General features: G+C 41.4%; 1 protein-coding gene across 7 annotated transcripts in view; it reads right to left on the bottom strand.

Annotated features, from left to right (window-relative positions):
- Positions 1-2212: 2212 nt before the first annotated feature.
- RARS1 (arginyl-tRNA synthetase 1) overlaps positions 2213-16909 on the bottom strand; it is a 35234-nt gene continuing 20537 nt past the window's right edge. For 4 of the 7 annotated variants that reach the window (XM_007110032.1, XM_055079596.1, XM_007110034.4 and 1 more), the window contains exons 13-15: positions 15427-15599; positions 15038-15285; positions 13744-13969 (exon numbers count right to left, since the gene is read on the bottom strand). In XM_007110032.1, the coding sequence (XP_007110094.1) occupies positions 13860-13969; positions 15038-15285; positions 15427-15599 (531 nt within the window). In that variant the 3' untranslated portion in view covers positions 13744-13859. Of the gene's footprint in view, positions 2331-3777; positions 3875-12379; positions 12730-13743; positions 13970-15037; positions 15286-15426; positions 15600-16909 lie in introns of those variants that run through there. The other 3 variants (XR_003682495.2, XR_003682496.2, XM_028497222.2) reach the window with 3 other exon arrangements.

Raw genomic sequence — 16909 nt, 5'->3', positions numbered from 1 at the left:
GTCTGGGGGCTACATGCTAGTGGTCAGCATGCAGTCAACTTCTTCCATCTTGTGGAGGTTTTAATATCTGAAAAACAACTCAAAGATCTGGATCAGGATATTATCTATAGCCTCTGAGGAGGAATTAAAGGTCATTGACTTTGTTTTATGGTTAAACTATTATTATTTTGTCTTGCTTGATTGCTTTCCTTTGTTTCTGTATTTCTGATTATATTTGCTCTTTGGAAGGCCTAGGAGGCTTAAGTTTTTTTTAAAATAAGAGATGGAGGACACAGGTTGGGTGTCTTTCCCCAGGAAGACCCTGTAGGCTCCTGCTCAGTTTCAAAGATAGTGATTTCATTTTCTTCAGGTATACATCCAAAAGTAGAACTGTTGGACCATATAGTTGTTCTATTTTTAATTTTTTGAGGAATTGCCATACTGTTTTCCATAGTGGCTTCACCAATTTACATTCCCATCAACAGTGAGCAAGAGTTCCCTCTTTTCCACATATTCACCAGCACTTAGCTCTTGTCTTTTTGGTAATAGCTATTCTAACAGGTGTGAGGTGATATCTCATTTTAGTTTTTTTTTGTGTGTGTGGTATGTGGGCCTCTCACTGTTGTGGCCTCTCCCGTTGTGGAGCACAGGCTCCAGATGCGCAGGCTCAGCAGCCATGGCTCACGGGCCCAGCATGTGGGATCTTCCCGGACCGGGGCAACAACCCGTGTCCCCTGCATTGGCAGGCAGACTCTCAACCACTGCGCCACCAGGGAAGCCCTCATTTTAGTTTTGAAATGCATTTTCTTTTTTTTTTTTTTTTTTTTTTTTTTTGCGGTACGCGGGCCTCTCACCGCCGTGGCCTCTCCCGTTGCGGGGCACAGGCTCCGGACGCGCAGGCTCAGCGGCCATGGCTCACGGGCCCAGCCGCTCCGCGGCAGGTGGGATCTTCCCGGACCGGGGCACGAACCCGCGTTCCCTGCATCAGCAGGCGGACTCTCAACCACTGCGCCACCAGGGAAGCCCTGAAATGCATTTTCTTGATGATTAGTCATGCTGTGCACCTTTTCAGGTACCTGTTGGCCATGTGAATATCTTTTGGAAAAATGTCTATTCATCTATTCTGATCCTTTGCCCATTAAAATATATATATATATATATTTATTTATTTGGTTGCACTGGGTCTTAGTTGTGGCAGGCATGCTCCTTAGTTGCAGCTCCTGGGCTCCTTAGTTGTGGCTCTCCGGCTCCTTGGTTGTGGCATGCGAACTCTTAGTTGCAGCATGCACGTGGGATCTAGTTCCCTGACCAAGGATCAAACCCAGGCCCCCTGCATTGGGAGTGCGGAGTCTTAACCACTGCACCACCAGGGAAGTCCCTGCCCATTTTTTAATTGGATTATTTGGGGGGAATTTTTTTTTTTTTGGCTGTTGAGTTGTATGAGTTCCCTATATATTTTGGATATCAACCCCCTATCAGATATGTAGTTTACAAATATTTTCTGCCATTACATAGGTTGCCTTTTCATATTGTTGATTGCTTCTTGACTATACACAAATTTTTCAGTTTGATATAGTCTCACTTGTTTATTTTCACTTTTGTTGCTTGTGCTTTTGGTGTCATATCTAAAAAAAAAATCATTGCCAAGCCCAATGTCAAGGAGCTTTTCCCCTATGTTTTCTTCTAGGAGTTTTATGGTTTCTGATCTTACATTTAAGTCTTTAATCCACTTTGAGTTAATTTTTGTAAGTCACACAAGATAGGGGTCCAATTTCATTCTTTTGCCTGTGAATATCCAGCTTTCCCAGCACTGTTTATTGAGAGACTATTTTTTTCCTGTTGATTATACTTATCTCCTTTAGGTTAAAGATAAAAAATAATCTTAACTCTTAAAACATTGGTATGTTTAAATGCAATGCTCCTGTCTCCTCATAGTACCTTAATTGAACTCACTCAGTTCCCTTGGTCACAATATGAAATTGCTTTAGCCAAAAATATTCAAGTTCGCTAAGTATACTATTTAAAAACACAGTGCCTTTAATATTTCCTTTATACTTCCTAGTAAGGCTGAGCCCTTTTCACTGAAGTACCTTCTTTTTCTTCAATGACACAGAGACTCAGAATATGTAAGGGTTCTCAGCTTCCAGGTTCCTGCACATCTTGGTGTGCTACTCAGAGCTCTGTGCCCTGCAAAGAAAGAGCAGCTGGCATCCCTCTCAGTCCACCAGGTGCAGGGCCATGGGAACAGGAGATCTTAAAGCCATGGGGATCGGTGATGCACCTGGGATGGGTACAAAGGCTGGCCTGAAATCCGGGTGGGCTAGAAGGAAAAAGCAGGAATCTGCAAAGTGCTAGAGGAGAAAGAGGAGAGGAAGAGAGAGAAAGTAGACAAGGAAAAACATGCACTTCAAGGCAAATAGACATGAGTCCCAGTCCTGGCTCTGAATTGTTATGTCTTCTGAATAGCTATGTCTTCATTGGAATAATCAGGTTGTTGGAAGGATTATAGAGTCTTACAATAGGGGCTCAGTAATGAGTAGTTCTTATCAAAGTAATTACGCCAGAGCAGGTGCAGGGGGGCTTATGATGTTGGCAGAGTGCCTTTGCTGCTAGATATTGGCACATCTTTATTAAACTATACTTGCAACCCCTTAAAAAGCCATTAGGTATTAACTAAGCAAGAACATAGGGAGAAAGAGTTTCCTTCTTCTCCACCTAATCCCTACTCTTATTTCAGTCTCCTAGATTGGCACCTCAGCCTTCCTATGATTTTTTGCTGTCAGCCAGGCAAACCCAGTGACAAGCACCTGAACATCAGGCCAAAAGAGTTGATGTTTAGAAAGAATAATTTTTCCAAAAAGGAGGATGAAGGGTAAAGATGTAGTTTCACCAGCTCTTGCTGATTCAGCCCCTGATCTTAGAGTTCTTCACAAAAGAAACTGAGTTGTTTATTATCAGGCATTATGCATTATTTTTCTGAAGTCGGTTTCTAAAATATTCCTAAAGGAAGAAAACTTCCTTCTATATTCCTGGTACTGAGCTGACTGTTTCATTTCCTATAATCCTCACAGTAATCGTAGGAAATGGGTATTTTTAGTTCCATTGAACAGATGGGGAAGCTAATGATTGGAGAGAGGGAGTAACTTTTCTAAGCCAAGTTAAACAGCTTGTAAGTGGTAATTAACATTTGTTAAGTGTCTACCCAGAGCCATCTCAATGATTATTATAATCAGTAGTAGTAGTAGTAATAGCAATGGCAGTGACAACCGCTTTTGAACCCTGTATATATTAACCGTATATATATTATAGTTATTAGTTTATATATATATATATTTGTGTCTAGTTCAGGAGGACAAATAAGAACATATATATATATTCTCATTTATATATTACATATAATACAAATGTAAATGAGAACATGATAAATTCAGTCCAAATACTCATCCTCACAGCTGGCAGGCAAGGTTACGGCGAAGAGGGTAAATAACTCTTCCAGAGCCAAACAGCAGGGAAGTAAGTGGTTCAGCCAGGAAAAACCCGGCCCATACTCTGTGAATTCCTTCAGAACCAGGACATATACTTCTCTTGTGTTTTAACACAGAGTTAGGGTGCAGTGATTTCAGGCTGATTAATTTTCTCAGTACTAAGCTAGTGTTGCTAAACCTGTCAAACTCAATATCCAGTGTTGACGAGGATTTAGGACATGGAGTTTTCATGCATTGCTGCTGGGACTGTGACGTGCTTCCCTCCCTCTCAAGCCATTTGTTAATTGTGCTAAAGCCTTTACCAGGCGTGTACCTTCTGACTCCACAATTCCACCTCTTGTTTCCTAGAAGGAGAATGATCATGGATCTGTGCCAAGATTTATACCCAAGAGTCTTCACTGCAGTATCACCTAAAAAAGCATAAGTTAAGAAATAAGCTCTGTGTTCAACAATACAAGATTGATATAAATTGTAGTATATCCATAAAATGGAATATAATTTGCTACTAAAACTGATGTTTTTTTAAAACTGTTTCTAATATTCTCCAATTATCTTTTATTTTATTTTTTAAAATTTTATTTATTTTACTATTGTTTGCTATGGGTCTTAGTTGCAGCAGATGCGCTCCTTAGTCACAGCTCGTGGGCTCTTTAGTTGCGGCTCACCGGCTCCTTAGTTGTAGCATGTGAACTCTTAGTTGCGGCATGCATGTGGGATCTAGTTCCCTGACCAGGGATTGAACCCAGGCCCCCTGCATTGGGAGGACAGAGTCTTAACCACTGTGCCACCAGGGGAGTCCTAAAACTGATGTTTTGAAAGAATATGCAAAGCCATTGACCAATGCCCATATTAACTAAAAAAAATCTAGTTAAAATATGACCCTTTCCCATTATATATGTACACACATGTGTATGTTTGTACACAAAAGGAACAAAACACTACAGTATTTATAAATGGGCATTTGGATTATTTGTAACTTTTGCTTTATTTTTCTTGTTAATTCACAGTTTCTGAAGTTAGTTCTGTGGTGGGAGTTCCCTGGTGGTCCAGTGGTTAAGACTCTATGCTTTCACTGCAGGAGGCACAGGGTCGGTCCCTGGTTGGGGAACTAGGATCCTGCAAGCCATGTCACGTAGCCAAATAAGTAAATAAATAAATAAAAATAAAGTCAGTTCTGTGGCAAGGGGGAAAAACATTATTTTTAAAAAGAATAACTGTAATTTTGGCTCTGAATCTAATTTTGATTAAAACCATTTGGATATCCATAGGAATGAAGGGAATGTGAGGAGGATAATAACAGAAAATTAATTGACATTCCAGCTTCAAAAAAATAGGTTCCGTTTTTTTCTCTGATACACTGTCTAGGGGAGAGAGGCCTAGTCAGGAAACACCAAATAGGGTTCAAATAGGATGAAATATTCAGCCTCTGTTTTTCCAATTAAAAGCCAACTAACTATTTGGAAAAAAAAAAGACACTCTCAAAAGTTGGAAATTTCTTGAATGGTTGACTCCAACTCTCTACTGAGTGTGCCCTTAATATTTGGCAAATACTCTATTCAAAACAAACCAAGGAGATTATGCTGGTCTAGGGATTCAAGGAGGTCAAGGTGAGCAAAGAGCTCTCATACAGTTCCTCAAAAAAAAAGACTATTTTTTAGAGCAGTTTTAGGTTCACAACAAATTTGAGCAGGAAGTACAGAGTTCCCATATACCCTGAGCCCCCCACCCCACAGGCTCCCCCAGTATAGATGTCCCACACCAGTGCTGCATTGTTCCTATGATGAACCTTCATTGACACGTCATCATCACCCAAAGTCCATAGTTTCTATCTGGTCTCACTCTTGGTGTTATACCCTCTATGGGTTTTGACAAACAATTTATTTCTATTACGGGACTAAATTTATTAAAGTTAGTTTCATAATTACAGCTAGAGCTCACTGGGAAAGGTAGAAACAATGCTGTAAGGGCCAGTTGGGAAGGAAAGGACCAATGGATCAGTGCCTCCCTTCAAAAGGTAGCAATCCTAACCAAACAAGGGTCTCCTAGAGGGTGGTCTAGGACAAGCCCCTCTGTACCCAGTCTGCAAAGGGCACTCACACAGAATTTCTGGACTCCTGTCTCAGTCAGACACCAACACAGGAGACTTGGCCTGACACTCCTTGTAGCATGGTAGCCTCTCAGTCCACTGAGGTCCCTATTGCCCATCTAGCCTCTATGTTCAGTGAAGAATTCCCTGGGGTGGGGTGGGCCCTTCCCCTTCCCTTGCAGAATACAGGGAGAAATGCTGGATGGCCTTTTTAATACCCCAAACCTCCCTCCCTTGACAAACTAGAAGCAACTCAAATTTTCTGATAATTATAAAAATGTTTTGTCTATGGTAACCTTTGGCTCCCTACTAGTTTAGCTGTATGAAATTTGTCCCGTATATCCCCCTTCAAGCCTCTAGTTTCTGTGGATGCATCTGTCCCATTTCATACCACCACACTGGAGGCTCTTAGCTCCTTTCTTTTTTAGTTTTTATTTTATTTTATTATTTATTTATTTGGCTGCGTTGGGTCTTCGTTGCTGTGTGTGGGCTTTCTCTATTTGCAGCGAGCGGGTGCTACTCTTTGTTGCAGTGCATAGGCTCTCATTGCGGTGGCTTCTCTTGTTGTGGAGCACAGGCTCTAGGCACATGGGCTTCAGTAGTTGTGGCATGCAGGCTCAGTAGTTGTGGCTCACGGGCTCTAGAGCGCAGGCTCAGTAGTTGTGGTGCATGGGCTTAGTTGCTCTGCGGCATGTGGGATCTTCCAGGACCAGGGATCGAACCCGTGTCCCCTGCATTGGCAGGTGGATTGTTAACCACTGTGCCACCAGGGAAGTCTTGCTCCTTTCTAAAGTGAAAAATTCTTCTTGTTCTGACCTATTCTGAAGAAAAGTAGGTTGGAGAGTCCTTCAACTGCACCCTAGACTTCATGATTACAGCCTGAGACCTTTTAAAATAATGCAACTCACGAACTTTATTCATATCTAAACTGTTTCTTAAAAACATTCCTATAATGAGTGAGCCTAAATACTGTGAGATATAATGAGGCTTCTCACCCTAGGGCTTCCTGGTACCTTTACCCATGCCATGCCCCCCTTTACCTCCATTTTAGCTGGGGGCTCCTTGATGTCTGGGGTACTGTGTTATCCTGGGCCTAGAAGGAAGCCTGGTAGGGGGTAGGTGATCTGTTGATGTTTGTTGGCTATGCTTGAGCGGACTCAGCCAAAGCAGAGAAATGAGGCAAAATCACTTCCGTTAAACTGCCTTTCACTAAGGAGGGGGCTACAATTTGCAAGTTCATCTGCAGCAGCTCTGAGCTGTCCTGGTGTAGAAGAGCATTCAGAAATAAGGAACCCAAGGCTTTGTAAGCATGGGCCCTTTGTCCAAGCTACACAGCAGAGCTGGAAACAGACCAGTTTCTTGGCTCCTGGTAACTTCTCTGGCCTCTTTAGAGGTGTGTCACTCTACCTCAGAGATGGACACATCCTTCCCAGGTTCAGCTGGATTGTGAACCCTCAGGTGCAAGACGGGAAGTCTGACAGGACTCTGAGTAAGAGCTTGCTGCCCACAAAGCACATGGACAGACAAGACTAGGTAGGTGTGGTAGGTGAAAAATGTTTCTAAAAAATATCAGATCCTAATTCCTCAAACCTGTAAATGTTACCTTATATGGGAAAAGAGTCTCTGCATATACACTTAAGGATCTTGATATGAAGAGATTATCCTGAATTATTTGGGTGGACCCTGAAGGCAATCACATGTAACTTTATAGGCAGAAGGGGATTTCACAGAAGAGAAAGTGATGTGATCACTGGGGCAGAAATTGGAATGATGTGGCCAAGTCAAGTAATGTTGTCAGCCATTGGAAGCCGGAAGAGGCAATAATACCTTGATTTTGTCCCAGTGATACTGATTTTGGACTTCTGGCCTCCAGAATTGTGAAAGAATAAAGTTCTATTATTTCAAGCCACCAAGTCAGTGGAAATTTGTTATAAGAGCAGTAGCAAACTAACACTAAACAACATAAAAGGAATGATTTCCCCATAGAACAGAAACTATGAGCTGGTCACCCAGCAGGATTCCCAATCCCCCACCCCCCCTTTTTTTTTTTTTGGCTACACCGTGCAGCTTGTGTGATCTTAGTTCACACCAAGTCCTAGCCCCTGGACCCCCCCCCCTCCATTTCCCTGTTTTAAAGTAGTGTAGGGACTTCCCTGGTGGTGCAGTGGTTAAGAATCTGCCTGCCACTGCAGGGGACACGGGTTTGATCCCTGGTCCAGGAAGATCCCACATGCCGTGGAGCAACTAAGCCCGTGCGCCACAACTACTGAAGCCCACGTGCCTACAGCCCATGTTCCGCAACAAAGAGAAGCCACCACAATGAGAAGCCCGCACACCACAATGAAGAGTAGCCCCCGCTCACCGCAACTACAGAAAGCCTGCGCAGCAACGAAGACCCAATGCAGCCAAAAATAAAATAAAATGAATAAATTTATAAAAAGAATAAAAGCTCTAAAAAAAAAAAAAGACATTACAGGATGAGAGAAAATCAAGTCACCAGCAAAATACAGTTTGCTCTCCCTATTCGTGGATTCCATATTTGTGAATTTAACAGCTTGCTAACATTTATTTGTAACCCCCAAATTGATACTTGTAGAGCTTTTGCAATCATTCATGGCAGTGAAAAATTTGAGTCACCCAATGAACACATTACCAGCTTAGGTTGAACAAGGTGCTGTTCTGCCATCTTGTTTCAGTTCACATACTGTAAAAAAAAATGGTCCTTTACATGGCCTATTTAGTGACACTTTTGTGCTTTTTGTTGGTGATCTTGCTGTTTAAAATTGTCCAAGAAGGCTATGATGTGCCTTTGAAAGAAAATAAGTGTGTTACATAAGCTTTGTTCAGGCATGAGTTATATAGTGCTGCTGTCTGTGAGTACTCATGTTAATCAATCAACAATACATATTAAATAATATTTTTAAATTTGATTTAAAAATTTATTGAAATATAGTTGATTTACAATTGTTTGTGTCTGGTGTAAAGTGATTCAGTTATACATATATAAAAATATATATATTCTGTTTTTACACTCTCTTCCATTATAGATTGTTAAAAGATATTGAGTAGAGTTCTCTGTTCTATACTGTAGGTTCTTGTTGGTTATCTATTTTATATATAGTAGTGTGCATATTTTCATCCCAAACTCCTAACTTATCCTTCCCCCCTCCTTCCCTTTGGTAACCATAAGTTTGTTGTCTGTACCTGCGAGTCTATTTCTGTTTTGTAAATAAGCCCGTTTGTATCCTTTTTTTAGATTCCACATATAAGCAGTATATGATATTTGTCTTTCTCTGTCTGGCTTACTTCACTTAGTATGATAATCTCTAGGTCCATTCATGTTGCTCCAAATGGCATTATTTCATTCTTTTTTATGGCTGAGTAATATTCCATTGTATATATATTTGCCATATCTTCTTTATCTATTCATCTGTTGATGGACACTTAGGTTGCTTCCATGTCTTGACTCTTGTAAATAGTGCTGCTATTTAATTAATTGATTAATATGATGTATTACTTTATTTTCAAATGTTGAACCATCCTTACATTCCTGGGTAAGTCTCATTTGCTCATGATGAATTTTCTATTTTTTCTTGGTTCCTTCCTCCTTATAGTTTCTAGTTCCTTTTTACAGTAATCTGCATTTCTGCCAATAGCCTTTCTTAATTCCTTCAGTATTTTCATTATCTCCTTTTTGTCTATTAGACCGAAGAGGTCTGTTTCATTGTTTGTTGTTTCAGGGGAACTCTCTTGATCTTTTTATTGGCAATGGTTCCTCTGCTTCTTCATTTTACTTATATTTCTCTTGCTCTATGAGTTTAGGAAAAACAGTTATCTACTGTGGTCCTGGAGGGCTGTACTAATGTGGGAGCATCCCTTTGTAGCCTACGTGGGTTTAACATTTTTGGCACAGGGGCTGTTTTTAGTATGGACGGCTGCCACCTCTTTCCTCAATGTATGCTGGCCATTATCCCCTTGATAGGAGGTGTGACTGGTGTTGTGGTGGCCAGAGCCTGCACTGGATGTTGAGTGGGGCCTCCTCTTTGCTCTGTGGTTGTCACTGCCCTGTCAGGGGCAGGGTCTGCTACCTAGATGTTGGAGTAGACGTCCCCAGATGTGTTTCTGAGCAGCGTTACTGAGCTGTGGTGTGAGGTAGGTGGGATTGAAGCACTCCCACTGGGAGGGGAGCCACTGAGTATTCCTCTGCTGGAGCTGTTCACCGGTGAGTGTGCTCTGATGTGTCACCTTTCACCCATTGTCTGGGCTCACAAAGTACACTGTTGTTGGCACTGCCCTTGGCCCTGCCTCAACCGTGGGTATGCCAGCCATCCACCCAGGTGTCTCAAGGACACCAGCACAGAGCCACTGAAGTCAGGTCCCAGGACAGCACAAGTCCCACACCTGGACCTGCTGTGGGAGCTACGAGGTAGCTTAGACCCTGGCATGGCCCAGTCCCTGCGTGCATGCACCCACAAAGCCCACAGCTATTAAGGCCAGACCCGTCCCAGCCGCGGGAGCACCCGCTGTCTGTTCGGATGTCCCACAGGCACTGAATCTTCAGCCCTGCTTCCTAAGTTGTGTGGCCCCTGGGGCTCAGCTGTGCTTTTGGCCCTACCTCTGAATGTGGGCAAACTGCTGGTGTCTGCTCCCAAGGCTGTGGTTGGCCTCGGAGCCTGCCTAGGTGGCATCTGGGGCCTGCAAGACTGCCCAGGTGGGAGCTGGCCGAGGTGGGGCAGCTGGGGCGTGCTCTCCCAGAGCCTGCGTGGGCAGGGGCTAGCCTGTGGAGAAAGAGGCTGTAATGGCAGCGCCCCCTCCCCGCTTTGTGCACCACTTGACAACAGTGCTTCGTTTCTATGGTGGGCCTGGCTTCTAGCCCTGGTTGTGGCCGTACCACACTCCAGCTCCTTCAGTCTGTCTCCGAGCAGCCAACACCAGTCCTCTCCCCGGGTTTGTCCTCTAAACCCCGTGTTTCAGCACCCAGCCCCCACCTGTACCAGTGGATGCGCATTAGGCTGGGGGTACAGGGTGGTGGCTCGGACCATCTGTGCAGGTCTCTCTGTTCTGCCTGCCACAAACCAGTTGCCGTGCCCTCCTCTAAGCCTCTGAAGCTCCTTTTCTGTCCCGGCTGATCTCCCCGCAGATGAGGAGGCTTCCCAGGGTGCGGGAATCTTTCCTTTCTTCAGCTCCCTCTCAGAGGTGCAGGTCCTGTCCCTCCTTTTTTTTGTTTCCTCTTTTTCATCCTACCCAGTTATGTGGAGATACTTCTCATCCTTTCAGGTGTTTTAGGACTTCTGCTGGTGTTCAGTAGGTGTTCTATAAGAATTGTTCCATTTGTAGATGTATTTTTGGGAGGAGGGGAGTTCCACATCCTACTGCTCCACCATCTTGATTGGAGCCCCTCATTTGCTCATGATGTATTAATTCTTTTAATATGATATTGTTAAATTTGATTTGCTAGTACTTTTGAGGTTTTCATCTATATACATATGGGATGTTGATCTGTGCTTTTCTTATCTTGTGATGTCTTTGGTTTCGGTATCAGGGTAATAATGGCCTCATAGAATGAGTTAGGCAGTGATTCCTTTCTTCTATTTTTTGGAAGACTTTGAGAAGAATTGATATTAATATTCCTTTAAAGGTTTGGTAGAATTCACCAGAGAAGCCATCTGGTCCTGGAATTTTCCTTATTGAAATTTTTTTGCTATAATTGATTCAATCTCTTTACTTCTTTTAGGCCTATTCAGATTTTCTATTTCTTCTTCAATCAGCTTTGGTAGTTTGTGTTTCTAGGAATTTTTAAAATTTCATCTAATTTTTTGGGCATGCAACTGTACATAGTCTTCTCTTACATTTTATTCTGTAAGGTTAGTAGTAATATCCCCACTTTCATTCCTGATTTTAGTAATTTGAGCTCTCGTCAGTCTAGCTATAAACATTTCATTTGTCAATTTTATTGATCTTTCAAAGAACCAAATTTTGGTTTGATTTTCTCCATTGTTTTCCTATTCTCTATTTCATTCATCTCCACTCTAGTCTTTATTATTTTCTTCCTTCTGCCTTCAAAATGTTAACTAATTAGGGAAATGCAAAGCACAACTGAGACACCACCTCACACCCAACAGGATGGCTACTATGAAAAAGAGTGTTGACAAGGATGGAGAAATTGGAACCCTTGTGCACTGCTGCTGGGAATGTAAAATGGTACAGCTTCTGTGGGAAACGTGGCAGTTCCTCGAAAAATTAAAAATAATTACCATTTGATCCAGCTATTCTTCCTCTGAGCATATACGCAAAAGAACTGAAAGCAGGGTCCTGAAGAAAACTTGAACACTCATGATCATTAGCAGCATTATTCATAATAGCTAAAACATGGAAGCAACCCAAGTACTTGCCCATCAACAGATAAATGGACCAGCAAAATATAGTATGTATATACCACAGATATTATTCAACTTAAAAAGGAATAGGTTTTTCTAAACATTTCCCTTGTAATTTCTTTTACTTTATATTTTTGAGTTACTTTCTTAGTGATTGCCCTGGGGATAAGTAACATCTAAATTTAGTTTATAACAACCTAGTTTAGACTTTAGTTTATAACAACTTCATATCAACAGTGTACAAAATCTTTGTTCCTATATAGCTCCATCCCCCACTTCCTATGTTTTCTGTAGTTGTCAATCCTACTAAGAGGCATCCCCAACCGCTGGGCTGTGGACCAAGGAGAAGACTGGAACATAACTATCGCATTTTCTTTTGCTTTTGAGTGTATGTTTGTGTGTGGGGGGGTTTTATATCACTCAGTGACTTCTGCTCCCTAACTTTTCTCAGAGATATCTTTAAAGTGCTTCTTTGGGGGACTTTTCTCATTTAGAGGAAGTTTTAGTCCTAGCTTCTGATCGCTTCTGTTGAAATTGTCTACAAACACAATGGGAAATCGGGGCTTCATACCATCCAGCTCTACCCCAAATGTTGAGAATTAAAAAGAACAAACCTGGTAAAATCCTGGTGACCAAAATCGTGCTAGACAGGGTGGGTGTCGGTGGGGAGCAGCAGCCCCGGGATGCCTCCCTCCTCCCTTGGTGGTTGAATCAGAGGGATGCAGACAGGCTGAGTGTGGTCCGAAGTAAAGGGTTTAAACTCTTTCATTCCTTAGCAGTTCTCATTCAGTGACACAGACAACTGATGAAGGCGAAATAACTGAACGTTAGGAACCGGGCCACATGGCAGGAGGTGAGCAGCTGGCAAGCAAGCAAAGGTTCACCTACTGCTCCCCATGACTCACATTACCGCCTGAACCCCTACCCTCCACCCCCAGTCTGTGGAAAAAATGTTGCTGAAATTGGGGACCGCTGCTATTGAGGATCCCTTGCATGTGATTTGAGTAGCTTCTCTCTTGCTGCTTTCAAGATTTCCAATCTGTCTGTCTTTCAACAGTTTGATTACATATTTCAAAAAGGATCTCTTTGATTTTATCCCATTTGGAGTTCATTAAGCTTCTTCTGTATGTAGATTAACGTTTTTCATCAAATCTGAGAAATTTTTAGCCATTATTTCTTCAAGTATTTTATGCTTCTTTCTCTCCTCATCTGGGACTCCCATTATACATATGTTGGTACTTTTGATGGTGTCCTATAGGTCATCTCTTAGGCTCTGTTCATTTTTAAAAATTTTCATTCTAAGCATTAATTAATATAATTCTTTCTCAGACTGTATAATTTCAATTTGGTCTATCTTTAAGTTCTTTCATCTATCTGCTCAAATCTGCTGTTGGGCCCCTCTAGCAAATCCTTCATTTCAGTTATACTTTTCAACTCCAGAACTTCTGCTTGGCTTCTTTTTAATAATTTGTCTTCTCATTGCTGTTCTCTTTGGTTAGATATTTATTCTCAATTTATCCTTTATTCTGTGGACATGGGCTCTGTGCGTACCAGTCGTAAATGGTAGTTATTGTCATAACTCATTAAGATCATATCTAAGGCTCCTTTGAGCTTGGAGACTCCTGGAAACAGCATGGTGCAATACCCTTCATGTTTATTAAGCATTTGTTTTTCCAGAATAAATGGCAATGAAGGTTGTGTTCTTGGGGACTATAGTAGGGCTCAATAAATGGGATTCCTTATTTAATTAAAATTAGTGAAACTATTTTTCTTTTCAGAAGCCTAGCTGTGAGAGATAAAGAACCACATGTTCTGTAGATAGCTGACAAATTTCTTTTACTTGTTTTTGTATCCACGTGATTGATTGTAAAAAAAGCAAACAATGCTAATGGCCACTTTGGTAAAAACACACAGTGTTCAAACCTAAGAGGATTACATTCTTTGGACAGGCTTTATTCCCAGGATATCAAACCCCTTGGCCATGACAGCAGCTACTGCTTCGCATAGCAGCATACGCCACATGTTCACCTTCAATACTTCTCCTGAGAACATAGAAAAAGACAGTAAATTTTCTTTTTACAAATCACTATTAAAGAATCTATGTTACTTCTGGATTTTACTGAGAAGTGAATAGCCCAACCCATAGATGTTTGGGGGCTTTAACTAGAATCACCTTTACTTTAAACTATAAGGGGAGACAATCTAAGAAATAAGTGTTCCATTCAAGAAATCTGTTTTCAACTGATGATAAAAGAGATACAAGGCCTGCAATGATTAGATTGTAATTTTATCTTTCTTTTTAGAGTTATTTCCTAGGCCTCATGGTCTGAATTAACTATAAACTTTTTTTTTTTTTTTTTTTTTTTTTTTTTGCGGTACGCGGGCCTCTCACTGCCGTGGCCTCTCCCGTCGCGGAGCACAGGCTCCGGACGCGCAGGCCCAGCGGCCATGGTTCACGGGCCCAGCCGCTCCGTGGCACGTGTGGTCTTCCCAGATCGGGGCACGAACCCGTATCCCCTGCATTGGCAGGCGGACTCCCAACCACCGCACCACCAGGGAAGCCCCAACTATAAACTTTAACACCATAATGGTGAGATTTTTTTCCTAATGAAGTTTTAGTTCTCAGGCATGACTCTCAGAAATGCCTACTTGCCATGTAACACATTAAATCAGTCTACTTCATTAACTATGTAACAGGGTAGAGCAAAAAGCCTACAAAAGGTATCATTTTTTTCCCCCAAGCGTAGTTTTCGTTATCAAGAACCCCAAAGATTCATTCTGGGACCCTCAGTCACACTGCTTTTGTTGGAAATGTCCTATTCCTAGTGGCCTTCCAATTGTTTTTCTTTAGAGTCTTATGGTTCCATCCCATGTGCCTGAGGGTGGGGAAACTAGTCAGTTTGGGAATGGGAAGAATTCCGTTTATGCTTTTATTAGAGCTAGCTCAATTCTGTCTTGTGTATATGATATGGATTAATGTGTAATTGGGGGAAAAATGGGGGGGAGGTGGTTTCCGTAAATAAAACAAATTGAAAACCACCTACATCCAACTCAAATAAATGCCTTGTTGGTGCCCAATCCCCAAAATGACTATTGGATGAGCCACTCACCAGTTTGTCGATCTTTCTCCACACAATAGCAGCTATCATAGAATTCTGTGAAAGTAGTTGCCAGCTCATAGATATAATCACAGAGAGTGTGGAGAAATAAGTCATCTAAGATCTTCTGCAGAACCTCAGGGAACCGCAAAATGCACCGGCCTAGTTTCCATTCCTTCTCATGGTCCAAAATGATCTTGGTCTCTCGAGCAGCTTTCTGGAGCATTTCTTCATCAATACTGGCCAGACGTGCAATCGACCTGAAAAATCAGGTAACAGCCATCATTCCCCTTTGTTAAGTACATTCTTCTCCATTGAAACATGTAATAAGAAGTGACTGATATAAACTAGAAATGATCATCATTTGATTCAAAATAAAACAATGTTGTACCCACAATTACCTGATTCTAGTGAAGGCATACAACAAGTAAGCCGCTGTATTTCCTCTGTCATCCAGCATTTTGTCAAAGGAGAAGATATAGTCATTCAACCGGTTATGGGAAAGATCAGCATATTTGATACAGCCATAAGCAACAGATGTCTGAGCAGCCTTCAATTCCTCTGTGGTTAAGACCTTTTGGAAAAAGAAAAAAATACTTCATAATCCTGTCTGATAGACAAAAGATGGGCATAAGGAGCATCTAATGGTGCTTTTTAATCAGTAAACTTTAATAAATATCAACACTGAGGTAGGAAAACATGGACCAATCTACAAAGAAGAGAACAATGAAAATACAATTCAACAGCTCTGCATAACGAAGAATGTTTCCATGAGAAACCTGACTTGTAAATTATGAAGTGTCCACTTGAATACGTTGCTCAGTAAATGAGAAACTGAAAGCACCAATTATTACTTTATATCCACTTCATTCCATCAGAGATTCTGAGGTAGCTTACAGGCAACAAGTACAGTGAAATAAAAACAAAAATTAGGGTCAGGTAATTAACTGGAATTAAAATAGGGTGTCAAGAACTGGAGATCTAATATTGTTTTGCTAAATTTGGTCATACATTCTGAAGCATTATTAGGTCACAAGTAAGCAAGTAAGGATTTCTGTTCTGGACATGATGCAGTACCTTGAAGTAGACTAACCCTTCCAGCAAAATCAACTACTTAAAAGCTGAATAAATTATATGAAACAACTGTTTGAAGTCACCAGAGAGCATCAACACAAAGACACCATTAAGACAATCAGATGGTATGCTATCTGTCGGCCAGAAAACCTAACTAGGAAGATGATATTATCTAGAACCGTTATAATTTTTCATCCACAATGTCAGATGAAATGACTAAAAACCAAGGAGGTGAGGTAGGGGGAGGGAGAAACAAGACAATAGAAACAACAAAAACAAGTCAACAGCAACTTTAAAGTCTGGAATTGTTTAAAGAATACTTATTAGCTACAAAGAAGAAAAATAGTAACTTTCCAGTGGAGAAAACTGATATATCACCTTAACAAAGTGATCAAAATTAATATTAACAATCAAGAGAAATATCAACATCACGTGCCTCCTGAAATAACAAAGTGAGAAGAACTCCTATCTTCCCAAGACTGCATAACTGGAATTTAATCATGAGGAAATACCAGATAAATCCAGCTGAGGGACATTCCACAAGAAACCTGACCCTTCGTAAGTGTCAAGATCATGAAAGTCAAAGAAAGAGCAAGGAACTGCCCAGATTAAAAAAGATTAAGGAGACATGAAAACTAAATGCAACATGTGATCTTGGACTAGAAAAGGGACGTCTGTGAGACCAACGGCAAAATTTGACTAAGGTCCGCAGATTAGTGAACTGTATTGCAGCAATGTTAATTTCCTGATTTTGATAATCATACTACGGCTGTAAGATGTTAATGTTTGGGTAAGCTAATATGGGAATTC

Source organism: Physeter macrocephalus, chromosome 2 (genome assembly GCF_002837175.3).
Source record: "Physeter macrocephalus isolate SW-GA chromosome 2, ASM283717v5, whole genome shotgun sequence".
NCBI lineage: Eukaryota > Metazoa > Chordata > Mammalia > Artiodactyla > Physeteridae > Physeter > Physeter macrocephalus.
This window is presented reverse-complemented; position numbering and strand designations above follow the sequence as displayed.